The sequence below is a fragment of the Solanum lycopersicum genome, chromosome 8, assembly GCF_036512215.1.
Source record: "Solanum lycopersicum chromosome 8, SLM_r2.1".
Lineage (NCBI taxonomy): Eukaryota > Viridiplantae > Streptophyta > Magnoliopsida > Solanales > Solanaceae > Solanum > Solanum lycopersicum.
The window spans coordinates 48,079,043-48,101,928 of record NC_090807.1 but is presented as its reverse complement, the minus strand read 5'-3'; the positions used below and the strand labels follow the sequence as shown (position 1 = coordinate 48,101,928).

The 22,886-nt window shown below is 33.1% G+C and overlaps 2 protein-coding genes across 2 annotated transcripts; one reads left to right on the top strand and one right to left on the bottom strand.

Annotated features, from left to right (window-relative positions):
* Positions 1-8,926: 8,926 nt before the first annotated feature.
* LOC101261539 (cellulose synthase A catalytic subunit 1 [UDP-forming]) lies at positions 8,927-17,413 on the top strand. The gene is made up of 14 exons (XM_004244983.5): positions 8,927-9,329; positions 10,773-10,968; positions 11,078-11,259; positions 11,971-12,088; positions 12,186-12,375; positions 12,748-13,014; positions 13,157-13,502; positions 13,910-14,047; positions 14,136-14,261; positions 14,474-14,686; positions 14,792-15,059; positions 15,453-15,649; positions 15,763-16,113; positions 16,568-17,413. The coding sequence occupies exons 1-14, from the start codon at positions 9,249-9,251 to the stop codon at positions 17,153-17,155; spliced, it is 3,261 nt and encodes a 1,086-aa protein (XP_004245031.1). The 5' UTR covers positions 8,927-9,248; the 3' UTR covers positions 17,156-17,413.
* A 585-nt stretch (positions 17,414-17,998) lies between these two features.
* On the bottom strand, positions 17,999-22,886 carry LOC101261253 (adenine nucleotide transporter BT1, chloroplastic/mitochondrial). Its single transcript, XM_004244982.5, has 3 exons — positions 20,907-22,886; positions 18,807-18,968; positions 17,999-18,706 (listed from the first exon to the last, which is right to left on the bottom strand). The coding sequence occupies exons 1-3, from the start codon at positions 21,465-21,467 to the stop codon at positions 18,233-18,235; spliced, it is 1,197 nt and encodes a 398-aa protein (XP_004245030.1). The 5' UTR covers positions 21,468-22,886; the 3' UTR covers positions 17,999-18,232.

The window sequence follows — 22,886 nt, the reverse complement described above, 5'->3', positions numbered from 1 at the left end:
ATGGGGGGATATCATGACAGATTTGGAGGGTTCGCATAGCAAATTTAGAGGGATAATATAGTTTATCTTTAGGGATATAAATGATGAATCTTAAAGGTTGTAATGTGTATACTCTCTATATAATGCAAAGGCTCTTCCTTTCAAAGATATTCAACACAATTCTTGACATCGCTTTCCAATTTTATGTTTCATTTTTAATATGATTGCAGAGATTAAGATACATTTCGAGTTAGTGACTCTTTTATATTCTAGTCATAGCCCTTGGCTTTGGTTTGTGATACATATACCATTGAGGATTACTAATTTTGAAATTAAAACAGTACAAACTATATAACATGGAATAAAAATTCCAAAAATTATTTAAGTGTGTTGCAAGTTGAACTATAGTGGATTAGTTTGAATTGTTATATTTGTCTAGTTGAACCTATCCTCTCCCATGCTGACACAAAGACAAAAACAAGAAGAAAACAAAATGACAATTTACTTTCTTTCCATTGAAGGAACATTCCATCTTAGTAAACCACATTTCTGGAGTAGAGATAGGAGCTCATTGTTCCTTCGCCAACAATTAAAGGTTTAATCAATGAAAGTTCTTTTTAAAATGATTTATTTGAGCAATTTATAAAAAGAACTATATTTATAGGGTTAATGAATATCAATAGCTATAAGTATGTTAATTACAATAAATGAATATAATTTATATAACTTTTTAGCTTTATTTTGTATAGTTTTTTATATTTTTTAATTTATACATTACTATATTTTTAAGTAAAACAAGCTAAAAAAAGAATTGACTCTAAATATAACTCATTATCCTTACATTACGTCCATGCAATGAACAATTTCCTTATTAACTTTATAACTAAATATTACTTATTTAAAAACATATCAGATCTTATTCTTTATCAGTTTAACAAAAATTGTGATGCATCATACTCATTTTCTTGTAGTCTCTATATTTCTTATTTTGTCGTCGTAAATGTATTTATACTTTTTTTGTTAATTCAAGTTATTTTCATAAACAAGTTGTTGAACTTGGGATTGAAGGTTAAGTACTTTATTTTGAATAGATGAAGTACATGTCAATAGATACACTAGTTGTTAAACAAAAATGAATACACCAATATACAATACAATGAATATGTTGTTAAACACAAAAATGAATATGTTGAATACAACTATACTTGTATTCTCGAATCAACTTTTTATCTTGGATATATTACTTATAAATCTAGATATAATTGTCTTTGAAAATCAACATTTTAACTTGTGCCTATATAATACTACAAGTATCTATGTATATGAAAATGGATACATTTTGACATTGTTGTTAAGCAAAAATATGGATACATTATATAAATGAGCAAAAAAGATACAATTTGTGGGTATCAAACTGTACAAGTATGAATACATTAGACAAACGGGCAAAAAAAATACGATTTGTGGGTATCAAATTGTATAAGTACGAGATAAATATGTAATTAAAAAGTACTTGATGAATACAAAATCACAAAAGTCGCTCCTGCAGTGATGTAAAGTATCTTGAATTTGAATGAATTTAGGGGGGAGACATAAAATATGTGATGTATGAATATTGATAAAAGAAAAAAAATTAATGATGGTAAACATGGAAAAAAATCACAAATATATGTGCCATAATTATATACGCATTCAATTATAATTACTCTCCTATTTAATATTTATTTATTATATTAAATATATAAAAATAAATATTTATTTGCATAGAATTAACTTTGCTATTTATAGTCTAATTATATCTATATAACATGAGGAAAAAAAATATAGCTAATTTTTTTTGAATATATATGGATGTTTGTCATATTCTAAAGTTTTTCCTTATTTAAATTGAGTACTCATTGTCATTGTTGGATGTTGAAGTGTGTGTCCATAGCATCTAAAAAAATTATTAGGGAGAGCATATTTTTATTATCTAATTATATTCTCAATAGGGGTGGGCACAAACACCGGAAAATTGAAACACCGAACCGAACCGAAATTCTTCAGAATTTCGGTTTTGGTTTTCGGTTCAGTATTCGGTTTAATTTTTTGTATTTTTCGGTATTTTGGTTCGGTTTTCGGTACGTATTATTTTGGTTTTCGGTATTTCGATTTAAATCGAAATATTATACTATAATTTATAAATTAAATTATATTAATTAATAATTATTAATATTAAATAATTTTTTAAAAAAAAGAAAGTAAGAAACCCTATCCCTCCTATTAGGCTATTCCTCTCTCTTTCTACAGATTTTTTTTCTCCTTTCATCTTCCTCAGTTCCTCTCCTCTTCAGCTCTTCTTCCTCTTCCTCTTCTACTCCAGGCTCCAGCCAGAAACATCAGCACTTCAGCAGCGCCGGCCACCGCCAGAAGAAGCAGCAGCGCGCCGTCCACCAGAGAAGCAGCAACGCCGCCGTCCATCAGAAAAGCAGCAGCAGCCGCGAGAAGCAGCAGCACTACAGCAGCGCCGGCGCCCGGCCTTTCGCCAGAAGAAGAAGAAACAGCAGCCTCCGCGTCGCGCCGTCAAGCAGCCAGCAGCAGCAGCGTCGCGCCGTCCGACTCCGCCATCAATATTCAACCAGCGAGGCGTGTATATATATATATATATATATATATATATATATATATATATTATAGATGGCAGAACAAACACAATTAAATATGGGTGTAGCTGATCAAAGTCGAATAAGTATGGCTGATTCTACGGATAATACACCTAGTAATAGCAATGATCCGTCGATTGGCACAGAAATAACAAAAAAAAGAAATGGATCCTAGATCTCCTGTTTGGCAACACTTTGAAAAAGTTTTTGAAAATGGTGTATTAGTTAAAGCAGAGTGCTTACATTGTAAACAATATTATGCTGCCAATACAACAAGAAATAAAATAAGTGGACTAAAACAACATTTGACTTATCGGTGTAAAGTGTATAAATCTCCAACTGTTGCACCCGGTATTCAAAAATTATTAAATATTCAAAATAACAATTTAGAGGCTTGGAAATTTGAGCAAGAGGTATGTAGGAGAGCTTTAGTTGAGATGATTATTTTGGATGAACTACCTTTTAGTTTTGTTGAAAAAGAAGGCTTTAAGAAGTTTATGAGTAAAGTCCAGCCTTTGTTTCATATTCCTTCTCGTAGAACCATAACAAGGGATTGTTATGAAGTTTATGATGAATTGAGAATAAATTTGAATCAATCTTGAAGAGAAATACAACCAAGAATTTGTCTCACAACAGACACATGGACTTCAGTGCAAAGAATCAATTATATGTGTTTGACTGCTCACTTTTTTTTATAGGGATTGGGTGCTTCATAAAAGAATGTTGAATTTTTGTCCTATCACTAGTCATAAAGGTGAGCATTTGGCTGAGTCTATTAGTAATTATTTACTTGATTGGAAGTTGGATAACGTTTTTACTATTACGGTTGATAATGCCTCTTCAAATGATGTGGCAGTTTTAAAGTTGTCCAAAAAATTAGATATGTGGGGAACTAATTTGATGGAACGTAAGCATCTCTATGTGAGATGTATGACTCATATATTTAATCTAATTGTGCAAGATAGTTTGAAAGAAATTGGTCCTTCTATCAAAAGGGTAAGACAAATGGTGAAATATGTTAGATCATCTTCTTCAAGGACAAGAAATTTCTTGAAATGTGTTGAAATGCAAAGATAGAATGTGATAAGATGTTGTCTTTAGATGTGCCTACTATACTAGGTGGAATTCCACCTATTTGATGTTAGACACAGCAGAAAAGTTTGAGAATGCTTTTGAGAGGTTCGATCTTTATGATGGTAATTTTAATTCTTTTCTTGCTCTGATGTTTGTGAAGATGGAAGTATCGCAGGGTCAATTCAATATGAAGATTGGGCTAATGTAAGGAATGTCTCAAAGTTTCTTGAAAAATTTTATGAACTCACTTTGAAAGTTTCAGGTTCACGGTATGTTACTTGTAATGTTCATTTTGAAGATATATGTGAACTTGATGCTTATTTGAAATTATGTATAGCAAGTGATGACCTTGATTTGAGTAAAATGACTTCGAGAAAGAAAGAAAAATTCAAGAAATATTGGGGGACTCCTGAAAAAATGAACAAAATGATTTTTATTGCTTCTGTTTTGGATCCTCGCAATAAATTTGTGTATGTTAGTTTTGCTCTTGAAGAATTACTTGGGGAAGAAACGGGAAATGTAGTGAATATGAAAGTAGAGGCTTACTTGAGGGATTTGTTTGAGATATATGTAAGTAAATATGGAAAAGGTTCCAAAAGTCAACCATCTTCATCTGACTCATCTGATTCTTCTGCTAGTGGTATTTCTCAAAAGTGTCCAAAAATTCTTTGAGAACTAAGTTGCACATGAAGAAACAAAAGAATGATTCTGGAAGTTTAGGTGTTAAATCTGAGTTGGATAAATATCTTCTTGAAGACCAAGAACCTGAATCTGAAGATTTTGATATTTTGAGTTGGTGGAAAGTTAATTTTCCTAGATTTCCAGTACTTTCATAGTTGGCTCGAGATGTATTGGCTATTCCTATGTCGAGTTCAGCATCGGAGTGTGCATTTAGCACCGGTGGTCGAATTCTAGATCCCTTTAGAAGTTCATTGACTCCCAAATATGTGCAATGTCTTATTTGTGTCCAAGATTGGCTTAGACAAGAAACCAAGCCTATTTGTGTTGAAGAAAGTTTGGAGTTTCTTGAAAAAATTGAACTTGGTAAGACTTTTTATTTTTTATTTATTTATGGAAAAAATAAAATACTTATTCTGTTATATCTTGTATGACATGCTTCTTTTTATTAATTATAGAGATGGCAAATAGTGGAAGAAACTCTTCCATTGTTGATCTATGATTGACTTGCAAGCGGTGAGTTTAATACATCATTTATTTAATCATATCATTTTTTAATCTTAAAAGTGGTATTCTAAGTTTCTAATATTTGATTTTATCTTAAAAGGTCCAAGGGTCAAGACAATGAAGAAATAATTTTGTTGGCACGTGACACTTGAAAGTTGAAAGCAATCTCATGGAAGAAAGTCAAGAAACTCATTATTGTTGTTTGTTATTGTTGACATTTGAATTGAAAGTAATCTCATGGAAGAAGACAAGAAGTTTAAAATACATTGTTTGTTGCTTATTATTGTTTATTATGAGCTCATGAAAGACTTTATTGTTACATGTTAGATTGTTATTATGTTGTATTTGTGAAGACATTAACTACAAATCTAAAATGCAACTTTTGTTTTAGTGTCATTGTGAATTTCAAATTATGTGTTTTAGTGATATTGTGAATTTAAAATTTGCTGTGTTAATGCCTAATGACATATTGAATCATTGATATATTGATATTTGATAGTAAATTAGTAATGCACTTCTTTGATTTATTGTCTATTTTTACTTTTTAGCCCATTAAGTTGAAAAATCAAACAAAAAGTTGAAAAAATTGTAAAGTTTATAATTTTAAAAAGCCCACTAAGCATACCCATTAAAAAACCGAACTGAATTAATAAAATCGGAACCGAATTAACAAAAACCGAATCGAATCGAAATTTTGGTTCGGTATTCGGTACACAATTTACAAAAACCGAAAATCAAAAAAACCAGAAAAAAATCCGAAACCGAACCGAAATACCGAATGCCTACCCCTAATTCTCAACACACCCTCTCACGTGCAGGTCGGTTTTTTTTCCATTGGCCAAGCACGTGGATTTTTTTTAAATATAGGTGGCGATGAGATTCGATCTCACGACATCTGTCTATTCTGATATCATGTTGAAATGTGGAATTATCTCATCTAAAAATTTAAGTTATTACAAAAAATATACTTTTATTATTTAATTATATTCTCAACATTGAAATTAATTATGTGTAATGAAAATACATTTAACTATTTTTGCAGTTTCGCTTAACAAGTAAAAATTGGCTTTCTCCCATCATCTTCATTTCTCTCAGTTTTTGTATGTCTACAAATACATTATTTTATTTTATACCTTGACATATGAGAAAATTATCAAAATAATTTTTTTTTTAAAAAAATACCTTGTCGTTGTTTGTTCCCGTTAAAAATTGAAATTTCTATTTGTTGTGTTATTTTTTACGTTTCCTACGTAAGTAACCAACTACTATAATAATTAACAATTGGTTGAATCTAAATTCCAACTAATTATAACTTAGAAATAAACGAGTCTATCATAAATTAATTTCTTGTGATCAAATCTAAGACGTTCTTTTTGTTCATTTTTACTTATTTTTTATATTATTAAAAACAAATATTTACATTTACTTATTATTATTAATATATCAAGAAAAAATATATATTATGATGAAAATATAATATTAATTAATTTTTTTTAAAGGATGTACAAAATTTAAAATCGATAAATAAAAGTTAAGGGAAGAAATAAAATCTTTTCTATAAATGTGATGGTGATGGCCTATCTACTTATTACTAATTTAATTAATCAAACGAGGGAAATTAGAAAAATCTCTTAATGTCTACAGATTTGACAAAGGACCTAACGTACATGTTGTATAGTCAATCTTTAAATCTACCTTTTTTAATTACGATTATCTTTTAACTACTCTTACATTTAATATACTTTCACGTAACCTAATATTGTTAGGATAAATTAATAACAAATGAACAAGTGAGAACTAGAAACTGTACGTGACCATAAATGTATGAATAGTGATTTGCTAAATTATGACGTCACATTTTTTTTTAATCAAAAACATAACGTAATATAAACATATTGATTTTAATTTATTTGTCTTGCGGTTTTTCAATTTATTTCATAGAAATATCTTTCAGTTTTAATTAATTATTTAAAAGAAAAATATTGAAAATATCACTAAATTTGTTGCGAATAATTATTTTATTTTCAAACTATTGATAGTGTTAAAAATATTTTTTGTTTGACTAATTTTACATAAATACACCCTCAATTTTATAACATGATTGAATTAATACTCTTAAATTTTCACAAAAAAATGTAGAAATGCTTTCAACATTTGTCTCGATTATTATTAAGAGTCACAACTCACATGTTCCTTACCAATATAGAGGTGTTTGATGATTGTCAATAATTTAACAATAAAACTAATAATTTACGCCAAGATCAAAAATATTTTTAATACTCCTCTCTTTTTTTAATTTCAACTTCTTAGAAGACATTCTTAATATCACAACTTTAAACGATTCTAAATATAAAATTATAATGTTCAAAAATCTTATACTGACCAAAAAGTTGAAACAGAGAAATAATTACTTTTTAATAAAAGGAACTTAACACATGTTTAATTAATTATTACAAGGGCGTCGGTGAGGATGAGGGGTGGATATGTAATTAGCACAAAGATGAGAGGTGATATTTGTGGGAAAGAGACAATGTCATATATATATTAAAAGAAATAATAAAAATAAAAAAGAAGTAGTTCACCGACAGAAGCTTGATTTGGGTTGAGAAGAGAAACCGGAAGTAGCCGGTAAGAACAGCAAAGTACAGGCTGTTCACAACCACTTTGCTTGTATAGATCAGTTACCAGTTTGATTGGACATACTGCAAAAATGTCAATCTCCATTAAAAACAGACACCTCATAAATTAATCCTACTTTCACTTTAGCCAGACCGGTTATTTTTAAAAAAATTATGTTGTAGTATTTAATTAAAATTAGTTTTTTTAAAAACAATTTCAATCTTATCAATTTCTTTGGATATGATTTGGTTAATTTTTTAATTTTTATACTTTTAGATATATTATGGTTAAAATACTTTTTTACAAATGAATTTATAAAAATCACTTCAATTCTTCACAAAGACATCAATAATATAAAGTATTATTGTCATGTTTGATCTTAAACATTTAATAGGAGTGAATTTTTGTTGTATTGTTTGATTAGAGTATCTATTATACTATAATTTAATTTAAGCCTAATTAATTAAAGGTTAATTGAATAATAAAAAACCAAAATCATAGACATAACTTATATTTATATTTGAAAAATGTAACAAAATATATTTATATATTACATTTAATATACTGTTAATATATAACATATAAGGTTATTCGGTTCGATTCAATTATTTTTTTCACTTTTTTTATAAATTAAAAAGATCATTTTATTATTTTGAACGATTATATACTTTCATAAAAATTCACAATTTCATTTAAAAAATGACATAAATCGATTCAATTAAGTTTGGGAGATTTTCATCATTTCTTCGATTAAGTTCAATTAAATTTTCATCTTTTTTTGTACGCTCTCACATTAAATTATTCATTTATTTACTAAGTTTTCAATGTACTTCTTAAAACTAATCAGACATATTTGTTTATATAAAAGTTATTTTAGTTGTTATTATAAAAATAGATTCTAAAGGGATTGTTTTACTAGGGAAAAATATAATAATTTTGATATTAAATTTTTTGTATTATGTTTATTTCATACGCATTTTATATTGAACTACAATTTTAAAACTATCATCTTCGAAATAAAACAATAAAATAAAATGTTTACCGTTTTTGTTTTTTAATAATAAAAGAAGACATTTCAAATGGACTATATTTTTAAATTGTATTTTCCAATTCTATCTTGTTTATATAAAAAAAATGTTAAAGAATTAGTTCACCTTATATGTCATTCTAATCTAAATTCGAATTTCCCTAATATTATTTTAAAGATTATATTTTTGAATTTAGAAAAAAATCAATTAATTTTTTACTTTATTTTAGTGACAAGTTCATATAGTTATATAAATTCTGATATTCAAAACAATAAATGTAGATTTTATGTTTTTAACTTTTTTTGAATTATTTGTCTCATTAAAATTTATTGTTGTTTTGTTACAATTCATCATTCTTAAATTAAGTTTATTTTAAACTAATTCTAAATATTAAAATTTAAATTGAAACAGAAGACAAAAGAGGGTTCGATTTCTCTGCATCTAAAAAGTCTAAACCAACCCAAAGCAGATTCCTGGTTACCGGTTAAGCCGGTTAAAATTCCTAATAATGTAATTTAATGTAATAAATTAGTGAAACTAAATCTGTCAAAGAGATGATAAAAGAGAGTACCACTGGCATTAGAATATCAGAGAAAGAAGGTGAAGTAGAGGAGTGATGTTCAGTTGAGGAAAATGCACTGTTTCTTCACATTGGCTTAACCCCTATCAAGATTGATTAAGCTGTGTTTTAAGGTACCCTCTGTTTCTTTGAGGAGAAGAAATGGAGGCAGGTGGTGGAATGGTAGCTGGATCTCACAAGCGTAATGAGTTGGTTAGGATTCGACATGATTCTGATAGTGGGGTATCATTCTCAAATTCTCTGCTTTATCAATTTTTTTTTTTGTTCTTGATTCAATACACTTGTTTTAGATCTGATTTTGATGAAATTCTACATCTTATCTGGATTTAGGTGTTCATGTTGACTCAGATTTCTGATAAAGTTTTGATCTTTTTGTCTATTTGTACCTTAATTTAGTTTTCTTTTGGAGCATTTTGGGTTTTGAGTTAGTCTTCTCGATTCAGTGTTGGGGTTTAGATCTGACCTGGTGATAGTCTGTTGTTGAGATTTGTGATAAAGTTTTGATCTATTCATCAATTTGGACTTTAAAGTTTTCTATTACTACTTCTTTAAGCATATTAGGGCTTGTAATTTGGTGGTTGAAGTAGAGTGAGTTCTTACACCTAGACTGGGGTTCTCCCATGAATTTAGAAGTTTATTATGTTAATCTTGTTTTAGATTTGATTCCTATATCAGGATTTGAGTACTTTTTGGAATGAAATGGATGTATCAAGATTTGAGCTCTCTATAATTATTAACATTTTGCTTTTTCCCCTTTCATTCACTTTTCAACACCCCCACCTCCCATCTGATGTGGTTGGACATCTGATGCATGATCAAATTAAATTTGGGGCCCAACATTGGGTGTAACGGGGTCTTACTATAATACCATGTGAAAATAGGCATTGGCTTTACTCACTCCTCCAAAGCTAAGCCCAAAAGGGAGGAGGATTGTCCAAGCCCGATACGAGACCATCCATCTCATTGATCACCAATGTGGAATAACTTTTTAACTCTTCAACATATATATATATATATATATATATATATATACCTGATGTTAATTTGTGACGGAAAGTTCTTCAAAAATATAATTTTTTTGCTGCTACAAATTTGAGCAGTTTTGCCTCTTGTGTTATCCTAATGTAGTAACTGATGGCTGATTAGGAGAAAAATAAGCATGTTCTATTTTGGGGTTTCATTTTAGATCCACATATTAATTCCAGAGTATGGATCATGAATATTTCATTGATCTTTCCTTTTATGTTTGGCATAAGAATGTCAATCAAAATTGAAGTCTATATATTTGGTTTAAGGCCTGCATTTCACATTTCGAGCATTCAATTCCTTCTTGGATGAACTGAGATGCAATTCTTCCTAAGCACTTTTATGGACAAATATAAGTTGGTGAAATTTTTCAATGTCAAAAGCAAAAAGATAATCGCTTCTAAACAGACTTGTCTAGTTCATTCACTTTAAGAGCCTTCTTGGAATGGTTGAATCTACTGATTATTAGTTTCCAGTACCCTCCATCCAAATGAGTAAATGACTCCTCTGCCAGTAGTTTATTAGACTGAAGCTAACGACTCCTCTGCCAGTAGTTTATTAGACTGAAGCGTGAGTAGGTTTGCATGTATCTATTGGTTCATCTTAATTCTGTTAATTTAAGTGGACATTTTGGTGCAGCCGAAACCCTTGAAGCCTCTCAATAGCCAAATATGCCAAATTTGTGGTGATACTGTTGGTTCGACTGCTAGTGGTGATGTATTCATTGCTTGTAATGAGTGTGCCTTTCCTGTTTGCCGGGCTTGTTATGAGTACGAGCGTAAAGATGGAAATCAATCATGTCCTCAATGCAAGACCAGATACAAGAGGTTCAAGGGTGAGTGAGTTCAATATTTTTTTCTGTTACTTTTTTGGTTCCTTGCGCTTTCGTTTTTGCTTCTAAACTGAACTTTATAAACTAAGTCATTGCTTGGTCAATGTATTAGGGAGTCCACGAGTGGATGGAGATGATGACGAGGAAGATGTTGATGATATCGACAATGAGTTCAATTATGCTCAAGGAAACAGCAAGGCCAGACAGCAATGGCAGGGTGATGATGCTGGTCTCTCTTCATCCTCTAGACACGAATCTCAGCAACCGATTCCTCTTCTTACAGATGGCCAGCCAGTGAGTGATACTGTGCTTATGTCGTCATTTTGTGCTTTGGCTGTATTTTTATTTCATTAAGTTGTAGTTGTAGAACCTCCTGGGAGGTCCTTGATTTGCATCTTTAATTGGGAGTGAAGGGATTTCTGCAGGAAACTCAGTTTTGAATGCTGATAAAAAGTGTGGCTTAAAATGAATTGATTTTTAATGTATTATTAAAATAATCACTTGTTTAGTCAATCAGACATGGTCTTGGGTCCTGCAAGTGTCCCATGAAGCAAAAAGTAGCCATCGTTTTAAGTCCTTTTCCTTGCACTAAACTTTACAAAAATCGCTACAAATTTTGATAGTTGACTATCCTGCTTGTCTTTCTGATTCTTTTTGAATAAAAACTTATGGACATCTGACTGTGGGTTTACGTCTGATGGATGAAAATTGAAACAGACCCTGTTTCAATTAGATTGGCTGCGTTCCGTATACTAGTATTATCCACTGGGAGATTTTCCTGCTTTTGTGCTTCGACTTTGAAAAGCAGATTTGGAGCATGGTGTTATATATGGTGCATGAACAAACTAGTGTGTTCATTTGATAATTTATTAACCAAATATGATGGATTTTTGGTGAAGTCCTTACCTATTGGCATGATATTACTTTTTGTATTTCTCTGGCAAATGTACTGAGCTCTTCTAAGCATTGTTATTTTCTAAAAAAAAGTCTTTCTGCTTGTCTTAGGTGTCTGGTGATTTTCCTAGTGCAACAACTGATACACAATCTGTAAGAAGTATGTCAGGACCCTTAGGCCCTGGAGACAAGCATTCATCCCTGTCTTATGTTGATCCAAGACAGCCTGGTACTGGCCTACTTGAATATATTCTTAGTTGGCTGCAATAATGTATTAAAACACTTTGTTCGTCCTCTAAACTTCTGATAATTTCATGCTTTTGCAGTTCCTGTAAGAATTGTGGACCCCTCAAAGGACTTGAATTCTTATGGGCTTGGAAGTGTTGACTGGAAGGAGAGAGTAGAGGGTTGGAAACTGAAACAGGAGAAAAATCTGGTGCATTCGACAAACAGATATTCTGAAGGGAAAGGCGGGGACATTGAAGGGACAGGGTCGAATGGAGAAGAGCTACAAATGTAAGCATCTTATTGAATAAATGAAAAATATTTAGGGAACATACGATATATTATAGATGACTGGATCAAACTTTTGCTTCTTCCTTTAATAACCCCAGCACTGATATCCATCTCTCTCTCACTGCAAAAATCTTGTAATACTTGGTTTGAGAAGTGAAAAGTTTTTTAAAAAATCCTTTTTAATGTCTTGACACTGTTATGATGTCCACTGCACCATCCCTGCTTAAATTTGTAGTACTTAGTTTGGGAAATGAATTTCCTTTCTATTGTCCTGGAACTATTTCTCTGTTTATTAGTCAATTTTCTTGGTTTTATAATACTGCAAGAAAATTTAATTTAAAACTATGATACTTATTGGTTTTCTCTTGACAGGGCTGACGATGCTCGCCAGCCTATGAGCCGTGTGGTGCCTATTCCTTCATCCCACCTTACCCCATATCGGGTTGTTATCATTTTGCGGTTGATCATCTTGGGATTTTTCATGCAATACCGTCTAACTCATCCAGTGAATGATGCATATCCTCTGTGGCTAGTATCAGTTATTTGTGAGGTTTGGTTTGCCTTGTCCTGGCTCCTCGATCAGTTTCCAAAATGGTCACCAGTCAATCGTGAGACATTCCTTGACAGGCTAGCTTTGAGGTTAGTTGCTATGCTACTCTAGGGAGGAATTATTTGAGTAGTGGAAGGTTTCAAATATTTCACTTCCATTTAGGATAAATACTATGTTTCAAATTCCGGGGTCAAGTTTTCAGTCTTGAAAGTCTTTTCCTCACTTTCTCAGACATGATAGAGAAGGGGAGCCTTCGCAGCTTGCACCTGTTGACATCTTTGTCAGTACAGTGGATCCTTTGAAAGAACCTCCTCTCATTACTGCAAACACAGTGTTGTCCATCCTTGCTGTTGATTATCCTGTGGACAAGGTCTCATGCTATGTGTCAGATGATGGTTCAGCAATGCTAACATTTGAAGCCCTTTCTGAGACTGCAGAGTTTGCAAGGAGATGGGTTCCCTTCTGCAAGAAATTCAGCATTGAGCCTCGGGCCCCTGAATTTTATTTTGCTCAAAAGATAGATTATTTGAAGGACAAGGTTCAGCCTTCTTTTGTGAAAGAGCGCAGGGCAATGAAGGTACAAATGAAACTTTAATAAGCTGAATTTAATGGGAATTTATTGGTATGTAGGTGACTAGGCATCAGGTTTTAGATATAAAACTTCTGTTTGATGGTAGTTGAGTTTTATTCACCAAATGCTCCATTAGTTAAACTCTATTATTTTTGATAGGATTGTGGAAGGCTGAATGTCTAAGATCCCTTGATAAATCAATGTATACAGGATAAGTAGGTCTGGAGATAACTTTAGCCTGAAAGTTTGTTGGTTACCTGCGGAGTGATTTACATAAATCATTTGATAAGTTCTACTAGTTGGGAAAGTTCAGGCCTCTCTGTTGCTAGGATTTATGCTGATAATACTGCCAGAATCCTTTTTCTCTCTAATAAGCAAACAATTACAATAATCTGATAATTTTGGCATTGCAGAGGGAGTATGAAGAATTTAAAATACGAATCAATGCTCTTGTTGCAAAAGCGCAAAAAATGCCTGAAGAAGGTTGGACAATGCAAGATGGAACAGCTTGGCCTGGAAATAACCCTAGGGATCATCCAGGAATGATCCAGGTATTCTTTATTTATCTTATAATTATGTGAAAGTTGATTCACTGTACATCTTCTCCTCTTTTAGTTAATTACTTCGGATTGGATGTAGGTCTTTTTGGGGCACAGCGGGGGCCTTGATACTGATGGAAATGAACTTCCTCGTCTGGTGTATGTTTCTCGTGAGAAGCGACCAGGTTTTCAACACCACAAGAAAGCTGGAGCTATGAATGCTTTGGTAGGCCACTGATAATTACAATATGAGATCTTCCAATTTTATTGAGCATGCCATCAAGTTGAATAGCTCTAATTTATATACACACATTATGGTTGCGATGATGGAGAATGTCTCATAGCATACTTAAATCATACAGCTCTCCTTATGCCATCTGATATTATTATATTGTGTGATGTTCCATTTATTTAAGCTGTACCTTCAATTTTCTGCAGATTCGTGTTTCTGCAGTTCTTACCAATGGAGCATATCTTTTGAATGTCGATTGTGATCACTACTTTAACAACAGCAAAGCACTTAAAGAAGCAATGTGTTTCCTCATGGATCCTGTTCTTGGAAAGAAGACATGCTATGTTCAGTTCCCTCAGCGATTTGATGGCATTGACTTGCACGATCGATATGCTAACCGAAACATTGTGTTCTTTGATGTAAGTCTCACATACACATTCCCCAGATTGTTTATCAACCATATTTGGTATGTCAGAGTCATGTTTAAGTTAGAGTGCTCATTTCATTATGTTCATGTTTCTCAGATCAACTTGAAAGGGTTGGATGGCCTTCAGGGTCCTATGTATGTGGGAACTGGGTGTTGTTTTAACAGGCAGGCCCTTTACGGGTATGATCCTGTATTAACTGAGGCTGATTTGGAGCCAAACATCATTGTTAAGAGCTGTTGTGGTGGGTCAAGGAAGAAGGGAAGGAGTGGAAACAAGAAATACATTGATAAGAAGAGGGCAGTAAAAAGAACAGAATCCACTGTCCCAATTTTCAATATGGAAGACATTGAAGAAGGCGTAGAAGGTAATGTCCTTAGAAAATCTTGGTTCATCCTCTATGGTGATATTAAGTGTTTTACTTAGATAAGTCAATATCGTCTTCAAGCATCTAACTTCTGATTACAACTAAGATATACTTAGGAAGTATCATACTTTTGACATACTCTTAATGTTCTTTTCTATCAGATATATGATGGGTTCCGAAGTGAACTGAGAAAACCTTTTGATGATGTTTGAAAAGTTAGTTTAGCTGAATGTGATTATTGAACTCTCAACTCTTCTTCTGTTCTGTTTTTATTTGACAAACCGATTTGTTCAGTCCTCCCAACTTCTCAACCTGTCTCATACCTGAGGCTGCTGAATATATGAATACCCTCATCACAGTGTTGTTTGTTGACTGTTTTCTTTGGATTTGCAGGATATGATGAGGAGAAGTCACTGCTTATGTCACAGAGGAGCTTGGAGAAGCGATTTGGTCAATCACCAGTGTTTATTGCTGCCACATTTATGGAACAAGGAGGCATTCCTGCATCCACTAATCCTGCATCTCTTTTGAAAGAAGCAATTCATGTTATTAGCTGTGGCTACGAGGACAAGACTGAATGGGGAAAAGAGGTACAACAATGTTGAGTTATATACTGTTATGACTTAGATATCCATTTTGCTTGGCTGTATTGATCTTACTGTGGCACAAAAACCCTTATTAAGCATTTTTGGTTTCCTATCAGATTGGGTGGATATATGGGTCTGTCACTGAAGATATTTTGACTGGGTTTAAGATGCATGCACGAGGATGGTATTCCCTCTATTGCATGCCTCCTCGACCAGCGTTTAAAGGGTCTGCTCCTATCAATCTTTCTGATCGTTTAAACCAGGTGCTCCGGTGGGCTTTGGGTTCTGTTGAAATCCTGTTGAGTAGGCATTGCCCAATATGGTATGGCTACAGTGGCAGATTGATGCTTCTGGAGAGATTAGCATATATTAATACAATCGTCTATCCTCTCACATCTTTACCCTTGCTTGCTTACTGTACGCTTCCTGCCATCTGTCTTCTGACCGGCAAATTTATCATTCCTGAGGTATGTTAATAGTCTCATTCAGATTGCTTTATGCTGTTAAGTTTAAATAGTTGATTGAAACATTGAATACCAACAGAATGATTTCCATGCCATACGTGTCCAATTAGAAAAGGCTGGGTATACTAACTTCTCACACTGAAATGATCCCCTGGTGTTGTGAAAAGGGAGCCTGTAAAGAAAAAAAAGAGTTGAAAATAGGAAAAAACAAAGAAGTAAATATTCAAATTGTTTCCTCTACCTTATATTATCCTCCTCTTAGTGCCTGTCAAAATTCTGTTCCGTGTCTTCATGCTGAGAACTATTTTGCTGTTCTGATTTTAGTCTTTTCTTTGGATGAGACTGTTTGTTGTTCACCCCTTGAGATATATGTATATACTCAAGCTTGCCCATGATTATGGTCTTGATCCCCTTAGCTTGTATATACATCTATGAATAATTCTGAATTTACCTGCAGATAAGCAACTATGCTGGCATGTGGTTCATTCTACTCTTTCTTTCCATTTTCGCAACTGGTATATTGGAGCTTAGGTGGAGTGGTGTGAGTATTGAAGACTGGTGGAGAAATGAACAGTTTTGGGTCATTGGTGGTACATCGGCTCACTTGTTTGCAGTTTTCCAAGGTCTCCTGAAAGTGCTTGCTGGGATTGATACCAACTTTACAGTCACATCAAAGGCAAACGATGAGGATGGAGATTTTGCTGAGCTTTATGTGTTCAAATGGACAACTCTCCTTATTCCTCCTACAGCAATCCTTATCGTGAATCTGGTAGGAATTGTGGCAGGTGTTTCGTATGCCATAAACAGTGGATATCAATCATGGGGTCCTCTATTCGGGAAGTTGTTCTTTGCCATTTGGGTCATTGTCCACTTGTACCCTTTCCTCAAAGGTTTGTTGGGACGTCAGAATCGTACTCCTACCATTGTCATTGTCTGGGCTGTTCTCCTTGCATCCATATTCTCATTGCTTTGGGTGCGTATCGACCCCTTCACATCAGACGCGTCAAAGACTGCTGCAAGAGGTCAATGTGGTATCAACTGTTAGTGAGAAGTTTATTTATTTTAAGGTAAGATGTTTGCTTATCCATTCTCATGTTGTATATAAGAAAACTATGCCGGTTCGGTTAAGTCCTGTAGTCATTTTGTACCAATGTTGTAAGTCGGAAGGAGTGTGATGCATGAAAGACATCAAAACTCATGGATTTACGCCTTTTTGTTGTATACCTTTTGCCCTATCTCACATGTTCATGCAAAAACTGTGACTTATGATGTGAAGAATTTTAAATTTAATTTTGTTATCTTATCGTTGGTGCAGAAGTATCACTGATATGTTTGTGAGTTTGAGAATGGAGCTGTTAATGTGTTTTTACTTTAACAAACTTTTCCCATGCAAATGCTTTCATTCATTCAATATGTCCACTAATATGGTAAAAAAATGTAAAAGAAGGAATTTGAGAGGCAATTGGAAAATCCTTCCATAATTGAACCTAGGGTTGGTTATTAGTCAAAAACAAATCAAATAAAAAATAATGTAAATTTATTGGTTTGGTTATTTTTTGTTTGGTTCGATTATTAAGCATACATAAAAATTAAGGATATAATTCATTCAATACCTGAAAAAAATGACAATAATCATGCACAGAATCCTTCTGATTCAACTTTCCCACTTCCAACTTGGTTGGCAAAAATAAGCTTCTCTGAAGCCCCATTTACCTTCATTTAAATTTAATTTAATTGGACGCTTCACAACTTGCTTGAGCATGACACTACTTTATAAGTTTGACATTCCACTAAGGAAAAGCAATGTAATTCATCAAATTTACCAATGAAGTGGACGACAAGAATGAATCTAACATATGGAAAGTAGCAGACCAATCATTGACACAGCTTTCACAATCACAAAGCGGCAATGGCAATATCTTACCATCAAACTGCATTTCATTATCTTGATTCAGTAGTGAAAAAAGGACTAAAACCAGTATTAGCATTTCTCACCTGACAAACCAGGCTCAATCCAAAACAAAATTTCCAGCGTCTGGAAAATGGAGCAAGATAAATAAAACTCAATCGTATAAAGAGATTTTCCCTACCCTTTGCCTAGCATATTTCTGAAAGAGCTCCTTTACTTCTCATTTTCTGCCTCAACCAATATCCTCTTGCATGCTTCATAACACATGAAAGATATTCCTGCGGCAGGAACTAACTTCATGCAGCTGGGACCAAGCCCTTTATACAGACCCTGAATCCCATCCTGTTCCAGTATACTCACAAGAGCATGAATTACATTCTTGTAAACTGCTCTTCCACTAACAGCACCCACCTGCATGTGCTTACGAGCCACCTCTAGAGGAAAGGTTGCAGTGCTAGATATAGCACCAGCTGCTGATCCAATTAGAAGAGTCTCTATGTTTCCAATCTTCTCTTCCTTGAAAATCTTTCTGTAGGCTTTCCGCAATGAATCATAAGCAAAGTAGTTTGTGGCCGCATAGGGAATGACTCCTATAACACTAGGAGTGAGACCTCTATAGAGCTCAGCAGGCCCACCCTCTTTCAATATTTTTACAAATGCATCAAATAAGCCATTGTAAACTCCTCTCTGCAGATAAAAAGGTTGGCATTCAATCAAACAAGTACAGTTTTCATAAAAAAGTTTAAGAGAAAAACCTTCAAGCTGTCAACAAGAACTTCATTTTTACCTGAATCGTCAACCGAGTCTTCACTAGCTCAAGTGGATATGTCAGTAAGGTAGAGCTGACTCCGGCACAGGCTCCTGCAACTAATGAGGCAGGAATTGGAATTTTGGACTGGTTACCGGGTTTAGATGACAAGTTCTTATTAACAGTATCATACACAAAAAGCTGCATTAAAAAAAATTATATCAGCCATGACAAGCCACTTTTAGTAGTGAAGCATTCTCCCATCCGTAGTTGGAAGCACAATTGTCTGACTCAAAAGGTTAACTCAGCTATTGACAATTTATCCATACACGTCAAGTAACAAACATTAACACAACATGGAATTACCATATAGTTGTAGCTACAACAAAATCCAGACAAAGTAACAGAAAGAAACCTGCTAAAAATCATTCAGCTAGCAGGAGCTGGTCTTTCAGAACTCTAAATCAATTAACAGAATTGCACCACAGTACTTGTCAACTTCAGTAATTAAGTAACACTAGCTTTCTCCACAAAACAAGCGACACATTGATATTTAAGTAGACTTTACATCTATGTCATTTGGCTACGTAAATAAAGTAAAACAGAGTGTAAGGGTATGTCAAAATAGTTAGACAAGAAAGCCAGCAGTGCAGCAGAGGAAATATTAGCAGGTTTCACCAATAAAAATCTATTCAACAGTCACTTACATACTGATTTAAACTCTAAGGTGGGTAAACAGATGAAAGGCTGCATTGCCTTCATGAAAAAATTGGAAGAGAGCAGGGAAGTTTTGAAGAACAATTTAAACAAAAACAGTTCTAGTCTCTCATTTCCATTTCCTCTTAAGGGAGTCAAAAATAGTTACTCTGAAGTAAAATCAAGTATTCTGATGCATACATGTCATGCACTGTAAACACTGAAAATTTCACAGGCTAGAAAAGTAGAGAACTGCATCAGAGGAACAATAAGAGAATTAAACAGATTTTTTGGCTTTGCATCGAGATATTCATGCAACGCTAATCAGTCAAAATGGAAGAAAAAGTCATTACAAAAGAAGAGCTTCATCTGTAGTGTTAACCAGACTTGATTAATGATTCACAACCCAAAGGACCAGTAGCATCAAAATATAAGGAAAAAATGAGCCACCATGCCGTTTTTCCTAAACCACCAACCCATCAAAATTAAAATTGCCTCCGTTAAGCAGTTTCACTCCAACAACAACCAAACTACTACTATTACTATGCCTCGATATCTAGCTCATTCGGTTCGGCTATGAGAAATTCTCATTAACCATGTTGCTCAATTTAGACCTAGCAATCCAATAAATCAGGTTAACTCCAATATACAAAAAAGAAAAAAAATGAGGCTAAACAAGTAATTTCCAAGGCACTAATTGAGATTATTGCATATAATTCTCAGATTGAAAAAACCTTTGCTAACAGTTCCTTACAAGAAGTTATTGCATACATGAAAAGAAAATCAATCAGGTCGGAAAATAATGGGACACAAAACACTTGCTAGATTTCGAGAAAGTTCATTACTAAAGATAAGTGTTGATAGATCCTATCTTGTCTCTTATATTCCTGATCCACTGACCAAAGTGCCAATAGCAACAAAAGTTTAAAAGAAGAAAAAGGGAAGTGGCATCCTCAGATGTTTAGTCCTACAGTCCCTCGAAACAAAAAGCATGTCTCCATCAACCTAACATTAATAGAGAAACAAGGAACATACATGCACAGAGTAAGGATGAGTTTGAATACTCATCTATTAGGTAAATGCTGCAACAGCTACTAATAAGAGAGGCAGCAAATACAAAGTATTAACATCGAGATTATTGGTGATCTGTTATAGGGGAATTTTTCCATCAACCTAACATTAATAGATGAAACAAGGAACATACATCTACTTCAATTAAAGAGAACAGTCATTTTCTGAATGATGACAGCTTATGTCAGTATTATTATGATTGAAGTCTGAAACAAAATTTCAAACTTTCTGAGACTTCAAATCAGCTAAGCAAGGAATTCATACAGTAAAATAGAACAACTTCTAATGAGATAAACCATTTTTATCAATGACAAACATTATCAGCATTAAAAGGGTCTAAACTCAATTTTACAAAATACACTTAAATTTTACCTCTACAGCTTTGCTAGGGGCAACTCTAATCACATTAACAAAGTTACCCCTAAACAATCCAGTCCATCCTTCAGTCTTCATGATACTATTGAACACCTCAGTACTAGAATGTCCACTACTTCCCACCATCAAATGTGTTCTTATTGTCTCCAACGGAGCTACAGCAGTTCTAGATATCGCCCCGGCGATCGCACCACTTATTAACCTCCTTAATGAAGGATTTGAAACCTTAAGCTTAATCTTTAGCCCACCTTTCTTCTTCTCCTCCTTTACAACCCCTTCTTCCTCCCCATTGCCTGCAATCTTAAACCCCTCGGAGAATGATAAATATTTCAAACACAAATCGGAATAAGGTAGCTTAAATCCACCATTTTCATCCCGGGAATCAGAAGGATTAGGTGATGAAACACCAAACCCCATACTTCCCATCTGACCAACTGATGCAAACAATCCACCAGGACAAAAGTTTGAATCTTGGAGACTCCATTGTAGCCCCAAATGAGAAATAGACATACTCCCATCCTTTTTACGCTCAAACGCTTGTATATCCCTTCTAGCCATCAATCTAGACTTCCTCACAAAAAACCAAAAATTACCCTTTTCAATGTAGAGCTTGAGAAAACAAGAAAAAACTCACAGACAATTTGGGACATTCAAAGAATCGATTTTTACTAAGTGGGTATATTAAAATCCCATTCTTGAGAAGAGGGGTTGTGAGATTAATGAGTAAAGATCGAATTTTTGAAGAGATATTGATAATATCTTGGGGGATGGGAGGCGATATATGCTATGTTTGTTAGGATGAAAAATGAGTAACAGTGGTGACTCTGTTCCTCTCCCTTCCAACCCCAGAAAACGAAAGGAGGAAAAGATTTGTAGAAATCACACCTCTAACATATAATAACCCCTCTTTTCCCTATAGGTTTAGGGTTTTTTACACCCATTACACCTCTACTACTTGTAAAATATATATTTTCTTCATATTATTTGTATTTTTTAATGATTATAAAATAAATCTATAATTTAAAGGTATTGAGCGTATGGATATGTTGCTTAATATTGTGGGTATTTTGTTTTTTCCTGAAAAATTATATAAATATACAACTTAAAGGTTATAATCTCTAAAAAATTTTGTCCTTTAAAAAAATTATAAAAATTCTCTCTCAAATACATCATTATCTCCTCTTGAATACATTTTTATCCCTCTCGGATATGTCTTCATTCTCTCATATACGTCCCCATTCACATCAAGTAATGTATCATATCGGGAAAATGTACTCGATGCAATGAAAAATTTGGAATTTGTAATTGGAGAAACTTTTTGTATAGGATGTAATTAACCCCCAAATGTATGAGATTTTTGTAAGTAATAGCATCTTTTTGAGAAAAGTTCGAAAACAAATCTAAATTTGACACAAATTACTAGTTTCAACTTCTAACTATTAAAACCCTTAAAAACACTAATTTACTTGACTTACTAAACTTAAATAACCATCAATCTACTAATATGAGTGAAATACATTCCTTAAATTCTCGTCAAGTTTAGTGGTGTTTTCAACATTTTTCTCAATTTTTTATTTATAATTCAATGCTCCACAAGAATTTGAGACCACTAGCTATACCATATGACAAATTGAGTGTGCATCAAAGTTTAGATTTATTTAGCTAGAATGATAAAATAACATTATTCACACTATAATATTTTACTCTTTTTTCTGAATATTTTTACCTTTTTTAATACCTTTTAATTAAAAAAATATATTTTAAAACAAAAAGAATATTATAAACTTTTTAAATTTCTGACCAAAGTTTCTGGCCATTTAACATTACCCTTTTGAAAAAAATATATTCATCTTTTTCCCTTGACATTCAATTTTAGGTTTATATATTTACTTCTTATTAGTTAGATTCCATGTTATCGTCTACTTCCTTCGTTTTACAAAGAAGGACCTACTTTGAGTTGAAACGGAATTAAAAAAA